At 38.2% G+C, this 21,943-nt stretch overlaps 2 protein-coding genes and 1 long non-coding RNA gene across 4 annotated transcripts in view; 1 reads left to right on the top strand and 2 right to left on the bottom strand.

The window, feature by feature from the left end:
- The window catches only part of RHOC (ras homolog family member C), a 115,069-nt gene extending 106,047 nt beyond the window's left edge, over positions 1–9,022 (bottom strand). Inside the window, exon 1 of the mRNA XM_075853858.1 lies at positions 9,002–9,022. The gene's annotated coding sequence lies outside the window, so the exon portion shown is untranslated. The remainder of the gene's footprint in view (positions 1–9,001) is intronic.
- The window catches only part of LOC142743258 (uncharacterized), a 126,089-nt gene that overhangs the window by 14,063 nt on the left and 90,083 nt on the right, over positions 1–21,943 (top strand). The window contains exon 4 of the long non-coding RNA XR_012881527.1: positions 3,037–3,109. This is a non-coding gene — a long non-coding RNA (uncharacterized LOC142743258). The remainder of the gene's footprint in view (positions 1–3,036; positions 3,110–21,943) is intronic.
- Positions 20,676–21,943, bottom strand: part of PPM1J (protein phosphatase, Mg2+/Mn2+ dependent 1J) — a 220,527-nt gene continuing 219,259 nt past the window's right edge. For both annotated transcript variants that reach the window (XM_075853854.1, XM_075853851.1), the window contains exon 11: positions 20,676–20,831. In XM_075853854.1, the coding sequence (XP_075709969.1) occupies positions 20,681–20,831 (151 nt within the window). In that variant the 3' untranslated portion in view covers positions 20,676–20,680. The remainder of the gene's footprint in view (positions 20,832–21,943) is intronic.

Below are 21,943 nucleotides of genomic sequence, written 5' to 3'. Positions count from 1 at the left end.
AGTCCCATTGACTCTTAGAGCATTTGGCACGCTTTACGTACCAAAGAATTGACAACACTGCTTTTTCTCTGCAACGCGTTTTTAAAACGCTTGCGGGAAAAATCGTGTTGTATGTACGAAATGCATGCTTTCCTATTGATGTAAATGGGAAGCTTAATCAAGCGTTTGATGCGTTTTTCGACACGTAAAATGCATCAAAAACTGAGACAAATACACGCCGTGTGAACCTGTCAACTGAAAAGTCATTCACCACAGGGGCTTCCCTGTTGATTTTCATCATTCTTAGGCCCCATGCACACGACTGTAAAATCGCCTGTAATTACGGTCCCATTCACTTCTATGGCCGACGGACACCTTCCCGTATGTCTACGGGAGGGTGTCCGTGCCGTAGAAACCGCCCCAAAAAAATAGGATATGTCCTATTTTCTTATTTTACTGACCGTGCTCCTATACTTTATAATGGGAGCATGGCCCGTAAAAATGGCCGTCCGCTGCTGGCCGTGCCTGTAATTACGGGCACAGCCGTGTGCATGGAGCCTTAGGGTATGTTTACACAGCTTATTTTCGGTCCGTAAACTGACAAAAAATTGGAGGCAGAACGCCTTCAAACATCTGCCCCTTGATTTCAATGGGAAAACCGGCGTTCTGTTCCAAAGTGGGATTTTTTTTTTTTACGTGGCTGTTTGTAAGAAAACGCCTGCGAGAAAGAAATTCATGTCACTTCTTCAGCCGTTTTTGGAGCAGTTTGTCATTGACTTTATAGAAAAACGGCAGTGAAAAACGCTAGTTAATTAAAAAACGGCTGAAAATCAGGAGCTGTTTTCCATTGAAAACCGCTCCGTGTTTTCAGACGTTTTTTTGCTAAGCGTGTGAACATATGCTTAGCCTTTTGTTGTGTCCTATAGCGTCTTTCAAAAACACCCCCAAAATGGAGCTGGACAATGCTTAGCAATTTGAAGACCTCTTTTCCTGTCTTGTATCCAAAAATATGGAGGGGGTGAGTTTCCCCTCCCACACTTACTGCAGCTGTAGGTCAGGCTGCTCTGCCTGATTCACCTTGCTGTAATTCTGGGAAGTGCTCCCTCTGGTGGCCAACATAGGAAAACGTCAAATTATTATTTAATTTTTAATACTTTCCACCTTGTGCAAGAAAAAAGAAATAAAAAATATAATAAAAATAAGTAACTTTAATTTTTATTTTATTTTTTGAAATGTCATCAAAAAGTTTAATTTTATTTCAGTAATTCAATTCAAAAAGGGAAACTCATATCTCTATCTATTTCTATGAACGTCTGATGTCTGTTCTTTATGCATGGCCAAACGACTGGACCAATCTGCCACAAATTTGGCACATAAGTAAATCATGCACTTCCGAAGGTTTTGGTCTGGGTTTCAGCTCTCTAGGTCCGTTCTTGACGTATTCACAAAAGCAAATATGACACCACTGTCTTCCACATCAAGGCCCTTCCTCCATATCAACCTGTACTAGCCTCACTCACATACACTCAGTTTTAGACCAGGTTTCCATGACAACTAAGCCATTTTCCTTTACTCAACGGGTTAGTTGCTGTAAACTAACTGCACCTATACTGGATTTGAGTATTCTCATGAATTAAAACCCTTTCATACCAGTCATGCCTCCAAAAAGGACCATGCATTTATGTTTCAATAATTTTTATTGAAGGTTTACAAGAAAAGGTAAACTGTACATCAAACAAGGCAAATACTGGTCTGGGGCATTCCCCGTAGATTAAATCATTACATAGAAATATGTTCCAAGGATTGCTATATGTTGTAAAAGAGAAGAGCGAGAATAAAAGGGGGGGGGAGAGGAAAATGAGGGTCAAGTGTCCTCTAGGCAAAATTAACCTAAGAGATCGTCCTGAGGTATCTGAGCCATGGCTGCTAAACTTGAAGGAAGAGCTCCTCCTTATCTGAGACCATACAATGTAAACCGTCATTGACTATAATCCAATTCAGTTTAGTTTTAACCAGAAGAAGAGGAATCACAGGGCTTTTCCAAGATGTAGCTATATCAATTAAAGAGGCTCTGTCACCAGATTTTTCAACCCCGATCTGCTATTGCAGCAGATAGGCGCTGCAATGTAGATTACAGTAACGTTTTTATTTTTAAAAAACGAGCATTTTTGGCCAAGTTATGACCATTTTTGTAGTTATGCAAATGAGGCTTGCAAAAGTCCAAGTGGGTGTGTATTATGTGCGTACATCGGGGCGTTTTTGCTACTTTTACTAGCTGGGCGTTCTGAAGAGAAGTATCATCCACTTCTCTTCAGAATGCCCAGCTTCTGCCAGATCACGCTGTGACGTCACTCACAGGTCCTGCATCGTGTCAGACGAGCGAGGACACATCGGCACCAGAGGCTACAGTTGATTCTGCAGCAGCATCAGCGTTTGCAGGTAAGTAGCTACATCGACTTAGCAGGTAAGGCCGATGCTGCTGCAGAATCAACTGAAGCCTCTGGTGCCGATGTGTCCTCGCTCGTCTGACACGATGCAGGACCTGTGAGTGACGTCACAGCGTGATCTGGCAGAAGCTGGGCGTTCTGAAGAGAAGTGGATGATACTTCTCTTCAGAACGCCCAGCTAGTAAAAGTAGCAAAAACGCCCCGATGTACGCACATAATACACGCCCACTTGGACTTTTACTTTTAAACACACCCACTTGGACTTTTGCAAGCCTCATTTGCATAACTACAAAAATGGTCATAACTTGGCCAAAAATGCTCGTTTTTTAAAAATAAAAACGTTACTGTAATCTACATTGCAGCGCCGATCTGCTGCAATAGCAGATAGGGGTTGCAAAATCTGGTGACAGAGCCTCTTTAAGGCTGCCAGGAAAAGAAAGGATACAAATTTATGAGAGGCTTTAGATAAGCCAGGGACGGTTTCATTAAGTAATGCCTGTTACGGGGACAGTTTCAAATTAATCTGAGTTATGGAATATAACATATTAAAGATTCGTCACCAAAACTGGTGTACCTTCGGGTAACCCCACCATGCATGTCTCCTACACAGCCACAGTGTCTGAAGCAAGAAGACGAGGCAGAATGGAACATCTTGGCCAGTCTAGAGGGAACTAAGTGCCATCGTAAGAATTTTTTTTTATAATTGGCTTCGACTAATGGAGCGTTAATATAAATTTTCGCCGTATGTTCTGACATGTCTTGTCGTTCCCTAACAGTAAAGGATGTGTGTAAGTCCCTCTTTCAGATAGACATATATGACAGCCTGTCTGATGGAGAAACCAAAAATGCGTAAATATTAGCTAAGAGATGATGACCCCTAGAATTATTCAAACAAATTCTCAAATACTGAGGTAGTCTGCAAAACCGAAATAGGTTTAAATAAGAACATAAAATGGTGAATCTGGTGAAAGAGAAAAATCTCTGAGTCCGACATGTGGTGTATGGACTGGTAAAAATTACAGGGTTTTACACCTAGTCTATCACAAGTGTCCAATTCGGTATAGATTTTTTTTTCCAGCCGCCATTGAAAAGCCCATCCCACAGCGCCAAGGAAGAAGAGGAGTGGACATAACACGGGTGGTTTGTGTTTGGCTTCAGCCATAACAACTGGTCGACAGGAACATCAGGAGTAGCTACCTGTTTGATAGAAATCCAACTTGTTACTGATACTGTGGACTGAGACTAGGCGTCAAACGAGCAGCATAGTAGTATTTAGTGAGGTTCGGTAAACTCAAACCCCCGATACTTTAGAAGCATATAGAGTACTTTGTGGGACTCTACATCGTTTAGGACCCCCAAACAAAGGACAATATAAGCCTTTGATGGTCTTTTAAATAGGGGGCAGGGATATCTATTGGTAAAGTGCGGAAGAAATATACGATCCTGGGAAGAACTGCAATTTTAACAGCTGCTATCCTACCGAACCAGGAAAGAGGCATAGAAGCCCAGTGCAACAGGTCTGTTTTCAATTTTTGTGTGAGGGAGGAAATTTGTGCGGAAAAGGGTGGAATAGCAAGGAGTAAGGTGATTGGAGATTTTTTCTTCCTTCCATCTCAGCTCAATGTTCAACTGTATCAACTTGGCCATGGAATGTGGAATGCTGATGTTCAAAACCTCAGACTTATGGTTGACTTTCAATCCCGAGATCTGGGAAAATTGGTCTAAAACGTGATAGAGATTCGGAAGGGACGTAAGCGGGGACGACAAAACCAGTAAGATGTCTGCATAAAGTGCACAATTTTACAAACGAGAGATTTCTTTTGTACAATCATATATCTTGAACAGGTCGTCACACTATAGAAATATACAATTATCCGTCTTTTCTTCATTATCTTTTTTAACTGTTTCTACATACTAACATCTTTTATGTTATGATTTGTCAACATGTAATGTTTTTTATGTATGCACAAGTATTTTCAGGGCCGTGTGTCTCAATTTTCCTATATGAGCTCAACAATTATAAACGGGCTTACTTAATATTAACAATGCCGCAGTCACTTTTATACATTCTATTTCTGCAACAAAATTGTATCAACATCATACACTAGATGTATATACAATATCAATGTGTGGATATGTTATACATTCATTCAAATTTCCTTTTTTTTTTTTTTTTTTTTACTTACCTGCCAGATGATCGCCAGTCATTCTTTAACTGACGTGGTTCACCAATTACTGACATTTGCATATTTGCTACAACACCTGATTGCCCAGCTTATAGAGAAAGCTCAGACACACGGTCATTACCTTACTTGCCATGATTAAGAACGCAGCTCGTGTTCGAAACGCGTAGGCTCAGGTTCAAAGCCTGACTACTTGCATCTTGGGACTGCGTCTCCCTCTCGATTTTACTACTTTTCTCCAATAAACATGGGATTCTCATCTCCCTTTTAATACCATCATCAGCGCTGGATCAATTCTTTCTCCTCATTTGATATTCCACACCGCGGGCCGTCGCGAGGATCCGACTGACGCTACCAGGAGACGCAGACCGGTGAGCTGGAGGTTCTCTCCCTGTTTTCATTATTCATACTACGGCATATCCTCCGTGCACACCGGCAAGCATCTTGCACAGTTTCCCATGTCATTTGACTTCAACGTTAATCCAATTTGGAGCAATAATTTATGTCTAATATATGCTAAACACAGCTTTATACATACAAGCTGGCATTTCTTACAATCAGCTCATCTTGAATATTAACGCTGTTTCGATCTGGAACTTACAGATATTTGAAATATTTCCACTCTATTTTGGGACTGTATCCAAGCAAGTGCACCTACTCATATTCCCAAGGCATACACAACTTGCAAACGATGTATGTGTTGCTCCTTTCATGTTTTCATGTGTTATGTTTTTAATCAAGATTTGAAGAATATCATTATATTTACTCTCTGTTCAAATACCGAGAAAATCATTCTTGTTTGAATTTATTATATCCAAGTCAATATCATCACAAATATGTCGTTTTCCCAAACACCTCAGCGTTCAAGAGCGGAAATGGCAGCTCTCGTATTTGGAGATTCAGAATATTCTGATTTATCTAATTCATCCTTACATACCAAATTCAAGGAATTAGAAAAATTATCAGCTACGGAAACCAAAGTATGGTGGGATCTAACCACACTACAGAATTATATCTCAAAAAGTATGATCCCAAGGGGTCTGAGATTAAGAAAAATTCCTACACACCATTACTCGGATGAATTTCTGAAAGAATGGAACAACACTTTGACGGATTGTTCTATCAATCTCATGCGGCTCATTACCAAGCAAGAAAATATCAAACTACTGGAATTACAAAGGGACATCAATAAAGTAAGGGATGAGATCAACCTATCCTCCAGTTCACCAGACTTCACTATGCTGCAGAAACGCACTGACGATCACCTGGAACAATTGGAGAAATCAATTGCAGAAACCAAAAAAACCAAGTTTCATAGAGATAACCAGGACTACAGCAACAACGAAGTATACACATGGCACCGAGCCAATTATACCAAATACAAGACGAAATCCATTCTGAAGCACAGACGCTCTCCACACAATCAGTTTCTGAACTCCCGAAAAGTTAGTTTCAGCTCCACTGAACCTGAAACCACTGACGGAGCAGAAGGAGAATCGGACACGGACACGTCCAGATATAACCAAAAATCAAGATCTAATTACAACCGCACTCGAGATGCTCCAAAAAACGGGGGAGGAGGGGGGGCCGAAAGCATCAATCAAGTCGACACACTGCCCCGCAGACTGAGGAACCAGAGACACTGAGAACCCTTGATGTTGTCAACCTTTCCTCATTGTCACTTACCAAAGTTCAGACCCACGTTCTTTCTTTGGGTCTCAATTTCGTACCCAACCAAAATTTCGATTTATTCAATACTTTGCTTGATATTAACAAGTTTGTACGAAACCTCACCATCAAGAGACACTTCTCAACCTCTGAAGATTCTCCAGTCATCTCTCCATCGGAAATATTGCCAACAACCAATGCATACAGGAACTTATTGTTCCAAGAACAAACCACACTGTTACATTTGGAAGACCTAGCTGGACAACACAGTAATCCATCTCCCATCTTTACATCCAAATTTGAAACTAAGAACCCAAGATTCTACCCTATCCAGTCTCGCACAGAGTCTATGGACATATTCCAGCAGATCATGGAACGCGAGCTCTACAATATACAAGAAATGGCTAAAAATGATAATTTCTCACATAATCTTACCTTACTTGAGAAACAAGCAATCAGATCCCTACGTGATAATCCAGATATAGTCATTCGCATGGCTGATAAGGGAGGCAGCATCACGATACTAGATAAGGATATGTATATCAGCCAAATTATGATATTACTAAATGATACAGATACGTATACCAGATTACACAACAATCCAACTGAAAAGTATCTTATTACTCTTAAACAAATATTAGAAAAAGGTTTAAATCTAGGTATATTTTCAAATAAAGAACTTAAATATCTGTTGGTAGAACATCCAATAGTTCCTATCCTTCATGCACTTCCCAAGACGCACAAGGGTTTAAACCCTCCCCCCATGCGACCAATTGTCTCGGGCATAGGTTCCCTTACAGAAAGGACATCTGAATGGTTGGACACCTTTCTCCAACCTTTGGTTAATAGAACCCCGGGATATCTTAAGGACACCAAAGATGTCCTTGAGGCATTCCACAAGAAAATTTGGCACTCTGATTTCACATGGCTCACTTGTGACGTGGTTGCTCTTTATACCAGCATCCCTCAAGATATTGCCTTAGAGGCCTTGAGGTATCATCTACACAAATATAGTGGATATGATCATAACATGCAATCATTCCTGATAGAAATAACGCATTATCTTATGACGCATAACTATTTTAGTTTTACAGATCAATTTTATTTACAAAAACGTGGAGTCTCTATGGGGGCTAAGTTCTCCCCCTCGATAGCCAACATCACCATGGCATGGTGGGAGGAGCACCATATATATTCTCCAGTCAACCCATTCTCCAACTTCATCCATTGGTATGGCAGATACATTGATGATCTCCTAATCATATGGGAGGGAGATGTATCTGCCATACCATTGTTCATATCATTTATGAACAATAACAATTCTAATCTCAGATTCACTTTCAACTATAACTCAACGTGTACTAATTTTCTAGATCTGAGTCTGACATGTAAAATTGGAGACACTATTCAATCCAACATCTATTGCAAACCACTATCAGGCAATACCATATTGCATGCATCAAGTTGTCATCCTATGCACACCATTTCTGCCATCCCCATAGGTGAATTAACACGCGCCAAACGAAACTGCAGCTCTCACATAGGCTATGCCAAAGAAGAGTCTCTCATCTGTAAAAGGTTAAAAGCCAGAGGCTACAAAGATTGGACCCTGACGAGGGCCAAAAACATAGTTGCAACCAAAAACAGAGATTCTCTTATACTAACGGATAGAACCCAAATTATTCCAACAAAAAGTCACAGTATTCCAACCCTCGTACTCCAATATAGTAAGCAGTTTGACGCCATAAAAAATATGGTGCTAAAATACATCCCGATATTGTACGAAGACCCCAAATTAGAGAATCTCTTGAAAGACGGATGTAGAATAGTACCCCGTAGAGCACAAACCCTAGGTAATATATTGTCTCCATCACTGTTACCAACAAACAACCCTAAACCTACCTGGCTGACACATAAGGGATTTTTCAAGTGTGGGGTCAGCCCTTGCAAAGTCTGCACATTTGTAACAATAACTAAACTATACTCAAACTCTACAGATACCTCCACTTTTGCAATCAAATCCTACATGAACTGCAATAGCGACCACGTAGTGTATATCATTGAATGCACTACATGTAAACTCAAGTATGTAGGCTGCACTACAAGGAAACTTAAAATTCGCATTTTGGAACATCTCAGTTATATACGCAATCCATCTATTATCAACATATCCAATGCAGCCAGACATTTTGTTACTTGCCATAACAGAAATGTCAACTCTTTCCGCACATATGCCATAGAGAAAATAAGGGGGACAAATAGAGGAGGTGATTTGAAACATCGTTTACTTACACGGGAGGCATTCTGGATTTATAATTTAGAAACTCGTTTTCCGATAGGACTCAACCTTAGGAAGGATCTTATGTTTCACTATTAACTTACAAATATCCAATATCCATTCTTTATTCCAGAATGCCAATCCCACTCATGATAATGATATGTAATATATACAGTAATACCTAGTTTCAATTGCATGTTTTGCTGATTAACACAATATATATTTTTTTTGTCCATACCAACCACATCTATCAAAATTGGGTTCTGACAACTATATTAACATCATGATCTGCCACCAACATTTCTATTGGATCTGTTTTGGACTAATGCAACAATGTTTCTAACTATTCAAGGGCTACATCTTCACAATATGATAATTCCAACACTAGCAACATATATATAAATTTTTGACTAGTTATATTATTATTCAATACACACGGTACTCACCTGGTGTTGCTGGGTGCTTCGGCCGGGGTCGCGGGATTTTTCTCTGCGGGACGTGGTCTCCTTGTAGTTTCGTCGCTGTTCGGAGGTGGAGTTTCTCCACGTGGCGGTTTCTTCCGCCCTGATTGTTCATTCTATTCAAAATTAATTTCATTACAAAATATATATAGGATATATTACATGCAGGCCCTATGAGTCCTACTAGTTATAATTACTTTACACATGTTTCTCATATATACCTCATATATTATCCTGAAATGCACTATCTCATATTTAGCGGTTTCCATAATAAACGAACATAGACTCACTCCAAACCGGACCTATGTCATTGGATTATACATGTTCATATGCAAACAATTTTCACAATTACTCAGATCATTTTTTCTGTTATGATACATCTCATTGCAGAAATCAAATTTTTATTCTTATTCTGATATTGTGATACTCCCTCTTATATTTACATTTGTATTAATATTATTATCTATTCAAAATTGGCCTAATTTACGAGTGGTCTATTTTCATCAAACAAACGGATTCTACCCATACATAGCATTAGACTCAATCCACACTTCACATGATGCGTTAGTGCACATTTTCCCATTAGCATGACACTATAACAATTATTTACGCCAATATAATAATACCATCATCATGTGCAGTTCATATCCTTACCTTAATTGGTGTTTCTTCATAGAGACTCCGTTCGTGCGGTATAGATAGATGGTCAGGTGTATATATGGACACATGCTTTCCACTCACAGGTTTTTGTCAGTCATGGGACTTAGCATTCATTTTTTTGTCTACCATTATGTTTCTCCTCTTTTGAAACAGATTCAATTGGTCATTCTGAATTTAATATTTTAATATTTTTCTTTCCACAACAGGATCAATATTTAACATTTAACATTCAGCATATTTGCAAGAATACACTACATTGTTATTTCGATATAGGCCACATAAGACCATAAGTTTCTGTTCATTTGGCATATTAGATCATTATAACATCTAAACACGATATAACTTCGACATATTCGCATTATATTATAAATAAATTATTTATTTCAACATATACCAAATTTTACAAACGAGAGATTTCTTTTGTACAATCATAGATCTTGAACAGGTCGTCACACTATAGAAATATACAATTATCCGTCTTTTCTTCATTATCTTTTTTAACTGTTTCTACATACTAACATCTTTTATGTTATGATTTGTCAACATGTAATGTTTTTTATGTATGCACAAGTATTTTCAGGGCCGTGTGTCTCAATTTTCCTATATGAGCTCAACAATTATAAACGGGCTTACTTAATATTAACAATGCCGCAGTCACTTTTATACATTCTATTTCTGCAACAAAATTGTATCAACATCATACACTAGATGTATATACAATATCAATGTGTGGATATGTTATACATTCATTCAAATTTCCTTTTTTTTTTTTTTTTTTTACTTACCTGCCAGATGATCGCCAGTCATTCTTTAACTGACGTGGTTCACCAATTACTGACATTTGCATATTTGCTACAACACCTGATTGCCCAGCTTATAGAGAAAGCTCAGACACACGGTCATTACCTTACTTGCCATGATTAAGAACGCAGCTCGCGTTCGAAACGCGTAGGCTCAGGTTCAAAGCCTGACTACTTGCATCTTGGGACTGCGTCTCCCTCTCGATTTTACTACTTTTCTCCAATAAACATGGGATTCTCATCTCCCTTTTAATACCATCATCAGCGCTGGATCAATTCTTTCTCCTCATTTGATATTCCACACCGCGGGCCGTCGCGAGGATCCGACTGACGCTACCAGGAGACGCAGACCGGTGAGCTGGAGGTTCTCTCCCTGTTTTCATTATTCATACTACGGCATATCCTCCGTGCACACCGGCAAGCATCTTGCACAGTTTCCCATGTCATTTGACTTCAACGTTAATCCAATTTGGAGCAATAATTTATGTCTAATATATGCTAAACACAGCTTTATACATACAAGCTGGCATTTCTTACAATCAGCTCATCTTGAATATTAACGCTGTTTCGATCTGGAACTTACAGATATTTGAAATATTTCCACTCTATTTTGGGACTGTATCCAAGCAAGTGCACCTACTCATATTCCCAAGGCATACACAACTTGCAAACGATGTATGTGTTGCTCCTTTCATGTTTTCATGTGTTATGTTTTTAATCAAGATTTGAAGAATATCATTATATTTACTCTCTGTTCAAATACCGAGAAAATCATTCTTGTTTGAATTTATTATATCCAAGTCAATATCATCACAAATATGTCGTTTTCCCAAACACCTCAGCGTTCAAGAGCGGAAATGGCAGCTCTCGTATTTGGAGATTCAGAATATTCTGATTTATCTAATTCATCCTTACATACCAAATTCAAGGAATTAGAAAAATTATCAGCTACGGAAACCAAAGTATGGTGGGATCTAACCACACTACAGAATTATATCTCAAAAAGTATGATCCCAAGGGGTCTGAGATTAAGAAAAATTCCTACACACCATTACTCGGATGAATTTCTGAAAGAATGGAACAACACTTTGACGGATTGTTCTATCAATCTCATGCGGCTCATTACCAAGCAAGAAAATATCAAACTACTGGAATTACAAAGGGACATCAATAAAGTAAGGGATGAGATCAACCTATCCTCCAGTTCACCAGACTTCACTATGCTGCAGAAACGCACTGACGATCACCTGGAACAATTGGAGAAATCAATTGCAGAAACCAAAAAAACCAAGTTTCATAGAGATAACCAGGACTACAGCAACAACGAAGTATACACATGGCACCGAGCCAATTATACCAAATACAAGACGAAATCCATTCTGAAGCACAGACGCTCTCCACACAATCAGTTTCTGAACTCCCGAAAAGTTAGTTTCAGCTCCACTGAACCTGAAACCACTGACGGAGCAGAAGGAGAATCGGACACGGACACGTCCAGATATAACCAAAAATCAAGATCTAATTACAACCGCACTCGAGATGCTCCAAAAAACGGGGGAGGAGGGGGGGCCGAAAGCATCAATCAAGTCGACACACTGCCCCGCAGACTGAGGAACCAGAGACACTGAGAACCCTTGATGTTGTCAACCTTTCCTCATTGTCACTTACCAAAGTTCAGACCCACGTTCTTTCTTTGGGTCTCAATTTCGTACCCAACCAAAATTTCGATTTATTCAATACTTTGCTTGATATTAACAAGTTTGTACGAAACCTCACCATCAAGAGACACTTCTCAACCTCTGAAGATTCTCCAGTCATCTCTCCATCGGAAATATTGCCAACAACCAATGCATACAGGAACTTATTGTTCCAAGAACAAACCACACTGTTACATTTGGAAGACCTAGCTGGACAACACAGTAATCCATCTCCCATCTTTACATCCAAATTTGAAACTAAGAACCCAAGATTCTACCCTATCCAGTCTCGCACAGAGTCTATGGACATATTCCAGCAGATCATGGAACGCGAGCTCTACAATATACAAGAAATGGCTAAAAATGATAATTTCTCACATAATCTTACCTTACTTGAGAAACAAGCAATCAGATCCCTACGTGATAATCCAGATATAGTCATTCGCATGGCTGATAAGGGAGGCAGCATCACGATACTAGATAAGGATATGTATATCAGCCAAATTATGATATTACTAAATGATACAGATACGTATACCAGATTACACAACAATCCAACTGAAAAGTATCTTATTACTCTTAAACAAATATTAGAAAAAGGTTTAAATCTAGGTATATTTTCAAATAAAGAACTTAAATATCTGTTGGTAGAACATCCAATAGTTCCTATCCTTCATGCACTTCCCAAGACGCACAAGGGTTTAAACCCTCCCCCCATGCGACCAATTGTCTCGGGCATAGGTTCCCTTACAGAAAGGACATCTGAATGGTTGGACACCTTTCTCCAACCTTTGGTTAATAGAACCCCGGGATATCTTAAGGACACCAAAGATGTCCTTGAGGCATTCCACAAGAAAATTTGGCACTCTGATTTCACATGGCTCACTTGTGACGTGGTTGCTCTTTATACCAGCATCCCTCAAGATATTGCCTTAGAGGCCTTGAGGTATCATCTACACAAATATAGTGGATATGATCATAACATGCAATCATTCCTGATAGAAATAACGCATTATCTTATGACGCATAACTATTTTAGTTTTACAGATCAATTTTATTTACAAAAACGTGGAGTCTCTATGGGGGCTAAGTTCTCCCCCTCGATAGCCAATCTCACCATGGCATGGTGGGAGGAGCACCATATATATTCTCCAGTCAACCCATTCTCCAACTTCATCCATTGGTATGGCAGATACATTGATGATCTCCTAATCATATGGGAGGGAGATGTATCTGCCATACCATTGTTCATATCATTTATGAACAATAACAATTCTAATCTCAGATTCACTTTCAACTATAACTCAACGTGTACTAATTTTCTAGATCTGAGTCTGACATGTAAAATTGGAGACACTATTCAATCCAACATCTATTGCAAACCACTATCAGGCAATACCATATTGCATGCATCAAGTTGTCATCCTATGCACACCATTTCTGCCATCCCCATAGGTGAATTAACACGCGCCAAACGAAACTGCAGCTCTCACATAGGCTATGCCAAAGAAGAGTCTCTCATCTGTAAAAGGTTAAAAGCCAGAGGCTACAAAGATTGGACCCTGACGAGGGCCAAAAACATAGTTGCAACCAAAAACAGAGATTCTCTTATACTAACGGATAGAACCCAAATTATTCCAACAAAAAGTCACAGTATTCCAACCCTCGTACTCCAATATAGTAAGCAGTTTGACGCCATAAAAAATATGGTGCTAAAATACATCCCGATATTGTACGAAGACCCCAAATTAGAGAATCTCTTGAAAGACGGATGTAGAATAGTACCCCGTAGAGCACAAACCCTAGGTAATATATTGTCTCCATCACTGTTACCAACAAACAACCCTAAACCTACCTGGCTGACACATAAGGGATTTTTCAAGTGTGGGGTCAGCCCTTGCAAAGTCTGCACATTTGTAACAATAACTAAACTATACTCAAACTCTACAGATACCTCCACTTTTGCAATCAAATCCTACATGAACTGCAATAGCGACCACGTAGTGTATATCATTGAATGCACTACATGTAAACTCAAGTATGTAGGCTGCACTACAAGGAAACTTAAAATTCGCATTTTGGAACATCTCAGTTATATACGCAATCCATCTATTATCAACATATCCAATGCAGCCAGACATTTTGTTACTTGCCATAACAGAAATGTCAACTCTTTCCGCACATATGCCATAGAGAAAATAAGGGGGACAAATAGAGGAGGTGATTTGAAACATCGTTTACTTACACGGGAGGCATTCTGGATTTATAATTTAGAAACTCGTTTTCCGATAGGACTCAACCTTAGGAAGGATCTTATGTTTCACTATTAACTTACAAATATCCAATATCCATTCTTTATTCCAGAATGCCAATCCCACTCATGATAATGATATGTAATATATACAGTAATACCTAGTTTCAATTGCATGTTTTGCTGATTAACACAATATATATTTTTTTTGTCCATACCAACCACATCTATCAAAATTGGGTTCTGACAACTATATTAACATCATGATCTGCCACCAACATTTCTATTGGATCTGTTTTGGACTAATGCAACAATGTTTCTAACTATTCAAGGGCTACATCTTCACAATATGATAATTCCAACACTAGCAACATATATATAAATTTTTGACTAGTTATATTATTATTCAATACACACGGTACTCACCTGGTGTTGCTGGGTGCTTCGGCCGGGGTCGCGGGATTTTTCTCTGCGGGACGTGGTCTCCTTGTAGTTTCGTCGCTGTTCGGAGGTGGAGTTTCTCCGCGTGGCGGTTTCTTCCGCCCTGATTGTTCATTCTATTCAAAATTAATTTCATTACAAAATATATATAGGATATATTACATGCAGGCCCTATGAGTCCTACTAGTTATAATTACTTTACACATGTTTCTCATATATACCTCATATATTATCCTGAAATGCACTATCTCATATTTAGCGGTTTCCATAATAAACGAACATAGACTCACTCCAAACCGGACCTATGTCATTGGATTATACATGTTCATATGCAAACAATTTTCACAATTACTCAGATCATTTTTTCTGTTATGATACATCTCATTGCAGAAATCAAATTTTTATTCTTATTCTGATATTGTGATACTCCCTCTTATATTTACATTTGTATTAATATTATTATCTATTCAAAATTGGCCTAATTTACGAGTGGTCTATTTTCATCAAACAAACGGATTCTACCCATACATAGCATTAGACTCAATCCACACTTCACATGATGCGTTAGTGCACATTTTCCCATTAGCATGACACTATAACAATTATTTACGCCAATATAATAATACCATCATCATGTGCAGTTCATATCCTTACCTTAATTGGTGTTTCTTCATAGAGACTCCGTTCGTGCGGTATAGATAGATGGTCAGGTGTATATATGGACACATGCTTTCCACTCACAGGTTTTTGTCAGTCATGGGACTTAGCATTCATTTTTTTGTCTACCATTATGTTTCTCCTCTTTTGAAACAGATTCAATTGGTCATTCTGAATTTAATATTTTAATATTTTTCTTTCCACAACAGGATCAATATTTAACATTTAACATTCAGCATATTTGCAAGAATACACTACATTGTTATTTCGATATAGGCCACATAAGACCATAAGTTTCTGTTCATTTGGCATATTAGATCATTATAACATCTAAACACGATATAACTTCGACATATTCGCATTATATTATAAATAAATTATTTATTTCAACATATACCAAATTTTACAAACGAGAGATTTCTTTTGTACAATCATAGATCTTGAACAGGTCGTCACACTATAGAAATATACAATTATCCGTCTTTTCTTCATTATCTTTTTTAACTGTTTCTACATACTAACATCTTTTATGTTATGATTTGTCAACATGTAATGTTTTTTATGTATGCACAAGTATTTTCAGGGCCGTGTGTCTCAATTTTCCTATATGAGCTCAACAATTATAAACGGGCTTACTTAATATTAACAATGCCGCAGTCACTTTTATACATTCTATTTCTGCAACAAAATTGTATCAACATCATACACTAGATGTATATACAATATCAATGTGTGGATATGTTATACATTCATTCAAATTTCCTTTTTTTTTTTTTTTTTTTTACTTACCTGCCAGATGATCGCCAGTCATTCTTTAACTGACGTGGTTCACCAATTACTGACATTTGCATATTTGCTACAACACCTGATTGCCCAGCTTATAGAGAAAGCTCAGACACACGGTCATTACCTTACTTGCCATGATTAAGAACGCAGCTCGCGTTCGAAACGCGTAGGCTCAGGTTCAAAGCCTGACTACTTGCATCTTGGGACTGCGTCTCCCTCTCGATTTTACTACTTTTCTCCAATAAACATGGGATTCTCATCTCCCTTTTAATACCATCATCAGCGCTGGATCAATTCTTTCTCCTCATTTGATATTCCACACCGCGGGCCGTCGCGAGGATCCGACTGACGCTACCAGGAGACGCAGACCGGTGAGCTGGAGGTTCTCTCCCTGTTTTCATTATTCATACTACGGCATATCCTCCGTGCACACCGGCAAGCATCTTGCACAGTTTCCCATGTCATTTGACTTCAACGTTAATCCAATTTGGAGCAATAATTTATGTCTAATATATGCTAAACACAGCTTTATACATACAAGCTGGCATTTCTTACAATCAGCTCATCTTGAATATTAACGCTGTTTCGATCTGGAACTTACAGATATTTGAAATATTTCCACTCTATTTTGGGACTGTATCCAAGCAAGTGCACCTACTCATATTCCCAAGGCATACACAACTTGCAAACGATGTATGTGTTGCTCCTTTCATGTTTTCATGTGTTATGTTTTTAATCAAGATTTGAAGAATATCATTATATTTACTCTCTGTTCAAATACCGAGAAAATCATTCTTGTTTGAATTTATTATATCCAAGTCAATATCATCACAAATATGTCGTTTTCCCAAACACCTCAGCGTTCAAGAGCGGAAATGGCAGCTCTCGTATTTGGAGATTCAGAATATTCTGATTTATCTAATTCATCCTTACATACCAAATTCAAGGAATTAGAAAAATTATCAGCTACGGAAACCAAAGTATGGTGGGATCTAACCACACTACAGAATTATATCTCAAAAAGTATGATCCCAAGGGGTCTGAGATTAAGAAAAATTCCTACACACCATTACTCGGATGAATTTCTGAAAGAATGGAACAACACTTTGACGGATTGTTCTATCAATCTCATGCGGCTCATTACCAAGCAAGAAAATATCAAACTACTGGAATTACAAAGGGACATCAATAAAGTAAGGGATGAGATCAACCTATCCTCCAGTTCACCAGACTTCACTATGCTGCAGAAACGCACTGACGATCACCTGGAACAATTGGAGAAATCAATTGCAGAAACCAAAAAAACCAAGTTTCATAGAGATAACCAGGACTACAGCAACAACGAAGTATACACATGGCACCGAGCCAATTATACCAAATACAAGACGAAATCCATTCTGAAGCACAGACGCTCTCCACACAATCAGTTTCTGAACTCCCGAAAAGTTAGTTTCAGCTCCACTGAACCTGAAACCACTGACGGAGCAGAAGGAGAATCGGACACGGACACGTCCAGATATAACCAAAAATCAAGATCTAATTACAACCGCACTCGAGATGCTCCAAAAAACGGGGGAGGAGGGGGGGCCGAAAGCATCAATCAAGTCGACACACTGCCCCGCAGACTGAGGAACCAGAGACACTGAGAACCCTTGATGTTGTCAACCTTTCCTCATTGTCACTTACCAAAGTTCAGACCCACGTTCTTTCTTTGGGTCTCAATTTCGTACCCAACCAAAATTTCGATTTATTCAATACTTTGCTTGATATTAACAAGTTTGTACGAAACCTCACCATCAAGAGACACTTCTCAACCTCTGAAGATTCTCCAGTCATCTCTCCATCGGAAATATTGCCAACAACCAATGCATACAGGAACTTATTGTTCCAAGAACAAACCACACTGTTACATTTGGAAGACCTAGCTGGACAACACAGTAATCCATCTCCCATCTTTACATCCAAATTTGAAACTAAGAACCCAAGATTCTACCCTATCCAGTCTCGCACAGAGTCTATGGACATATTCCAGCAGATCATGGAACGCGAGCTCTACAATATACAAGAAATGGCTAAAAATGATAATTTCTCACATAATCTTACCTTACTTGAGAAACAAGCAATCAGATCCCTACGTGATAATCCAGATATAGTCATTCGCATGGCTGATAAGGGAGGCAGCATCACGATACTAGATAAGGATATGTATATCAGCCAAATTATGATATTACTAAATGATACAGATACGTATACCAGATTACACAACAATCCAACTGAAAAGTATCTTATTACTCTTAAACAAATATTAGAAAAAGGTTTAAATCTAGGTATATTTTCAAATAAAGAACTTAAATATCTGTTGGTAGAACATCCAATAGTTCCTATCCTTCATGCACTTCCCAAGACGCACAAGGGTTTAAACCCTCCCCCCATGCGACCAATTGTCTCGGGCATAGGTTCCCTTACAGAAAGGACATCTGAATGGTTGGACACCTTTCTCCAACCTTTGGTTAATAGAACCCCGGGATATCTTAAGGACACCAAAGATGTCCTTGAGGCATTCCACAAGAAAATTTGGCACTCTGATTTCACATGGCTCACTTGTGACGTGGTTGCTCTTTATACCAGCATCCCTCAAGATATTGCCTTAGAGGCCTTGAGGTATCATCTACACAAATATAGTGGATATGATCATAACATGCAATCATTCCTGATAGAAATAACGCATTATCTTATGACGCATAACTATTTTAGTTTTACAGATCAATTTTATTTACAAAAACGTGGAGTCTCTATGGGGGCTAAGTTCTCCCCCTCGATAGCCAATCTCACCATGGCATGGTGGGAGGAGCACCATATATATTCTCCAGTCAACCCATTCTCCAACTTCATCCATTGGTATGGCAGATACATTGATGATCTCCTAATCATATGGGAGGGAGATGTATCTGCCATACCATTGTTCATATCATTTATGAACAATAACAATTCTAATCTCAGATTCACTTTCAACTATAACTCAACGTGTACTAATTTTCTAGATCTGAGTCTGACATGTAAAATTGGAGACACTATTCAATCCAACATCTATTGCAAACCACTATCAGGCAATACCATATTGCATGCATCAAGTTGTCATCCTATGCACACCATTTCTGCCATCCCCATAGGTGAATTAACACGCGCCAAACGAAACTGCAGCTCTCACATAGGCTATGCCAAAGAAGAGTCTCTCATCTGTAAAAGGTTAAAAGCCAGAGGCTACAAAGATTGGACCCTGACGAGGGCCAAAAACATAGTTGCAACCAAAAACAGAGATTCTCTTATACTAACGGATAGAACCCAAATTATTCCAACAAAAAGTCACAGTATTCCAACCCTCGTACTCCAATATAGTAAGCAGTTTGACGCCATAAAAAATATGGTGCTAAAATACATCCCGATATTGTACGAAGACCCCAAATTAGAGAATCTCTTGAAAGACGGATGTAGAATAGTACCCCGTAGAGCACAAACCCTAGGTAATATATTGTCTCCATCACTGTTACCAACAAACAACCCTAAACCTACCTGGCTGACACATAAGGGATTCTTCAAGTGTGGGGTCAGCCCTTGCAAAGTCTGCACATTTGTAACAATAACTAAACTATACTCAAACTCTACAGATACCTCCACTTTTGCAATCAAATCCTACATGAACTGCAATAGCGACCACGTAGTGTATATCATTGAATGCACTACATGTAAACTCAAGTATGTAGGCTGCACTACAAGGAAACTTAAAATTCGCATTTTGGAACATCTCAGTTATATACGCAATCCATCTATTATCAACATATCCAATGCAGCCAGACATTTTGTTACTTGCCATAACAGAAATGTCAACTCTTTCCGCACATATGCCATAGAGAAAATAAGGGGGACAAATAGAGGAGGTGATTTGAAACATCGTTTACTTACACGGGAGGCATTCTGGATTTATAATTTAGAAACTCGTTTTCCGATAGGACTCAACCTTAGGAAGGATCTTATGTTTCACTATTAACTTACAAATATCCAATATCCATTCTTTATTCCAGAATGCCAATCCCACTCATGATAATGATATGTAATATATACAGTAATACCTAGTTTCAATTGCATGTTTTGCTGATTAACACAATATATATTTTTTTTGTCCATACCAACCACATCTATCAAAATTGGGTTCTGACAACTATATTAACATCATGATCTGCCACCAACATTTCTATTGGATCTGTTTTGGACTAATGCAACAATGTTTCTAACTATTCAAGGGCTACATCTTCACAATATGATAATTCCAACACTAGCAACATATATATAAATTTTTGACTAGTTATATTATTATTCAATACACACGGTACTCACCTGGTGTTGCTGGGTGCTTCGGCCGGGGTCGCGGGATTTTTCTCTGCGGGACGTGGTCTCCTTGTAGTTTCGTCGCTGTTCGGAGGTGGAGTTTCTCCGCGTGGCGGTTTCTTCCGCCCTGATTGTTCATTCTATTCAAAATTAATTTCATTACAAAATATATATAGGATATATTACATGCAGGCCCTATGAGTCCTACTAGTTATAATTACTTTACACATGTTTCTCATATATACCTCATATATTATCCTGAAATGCACTATCTCATATTTAGCGGTTTCCATAATAAACGAACATAGACGCACTCCAAACCGGACCTATGTCATTGGATTATACATGTTCATATGCAAACAATTTTCACAATTACTCAGATCATTTTTTCTGTTATGATACATCTCATTGCAGAAATCAAATTTTTATTCTTATTCTGATATTGTGATACTCCCTCTTATATTTACATTTGTATTAATATTATTATCTATTCAAAATTGGCCTAATTTACGAGTGGTCTATTTTCATCAAACAAACGGATTCTACCCATACATAGCATTAGACTCAATCCACACTTCACATGATGCGTTAGTGCACATTTTCCCATTAGCATGACACTATAACAATTATTTACGCCAATATAATAATACCATCATCATGTGCCGTTCATATCCTTACCTTAATTGGTGTTTCTTCATAGAGACTCCGTTCGTGCGGTATAGATAGATGGTCAGGTGTATATATGGACACATGCTTTCCACTCACAGGTTTTTGTCAGTCATGGGACTTAGCATTCATTTTTTTGTCTACCATTATGTTTCTCCTCTTTTGAAACAGATTCAATTGGTCATTCTGAATTTAATATTTTAATATTTTTCTTTCCACAACAGGATCAATATTTAACATTTAACATTCAGCATATTTGCAAGAATACACTACATTGTTATTTCGATATAGGCCACATAAGACCATAAGTTTCTGTTCATTTGGCATATTAGATCATTATAACATCTAAACACGATATAACTTCGACATATTCGCATTATATTATAAATAAATTATTTATTTCAACATATACCAAATTTTACAAACGAGAGATTTCTTTTGTACAATCATATATCTTGAACAGGTCGTCACACTATAGAAATATACAATTATCCGTCTTTTCTTCATTATCTTTTTTAACTGTTTCTACATACTAACATCTTTTATGTTATGATTTGTCAACATGTAATGTTTTTTATGTATGCAC

Source organism: Rhinoderma darwinii, chromosome 2 (assembly GCF_050947455.1).
Source record: "Rhinoderma darwinii isolate aRhiDar2 chromosome 2, aRhiDar2.hap1, whole genome shotgun sequence".
NCBI classification, from domain to species: domain Eukaryota; kingdom Metazoa; phylum Chordata; class Amphibia; order Anura; family Rhinodermatidae; genus Rhinoderma; species Rhinoderma darwinii.
The sequence above is the reverse complement of the archived record's forward strand: the minus strand, read 5'-3'. Positions and strand labels throughout refer to the sequence as shown.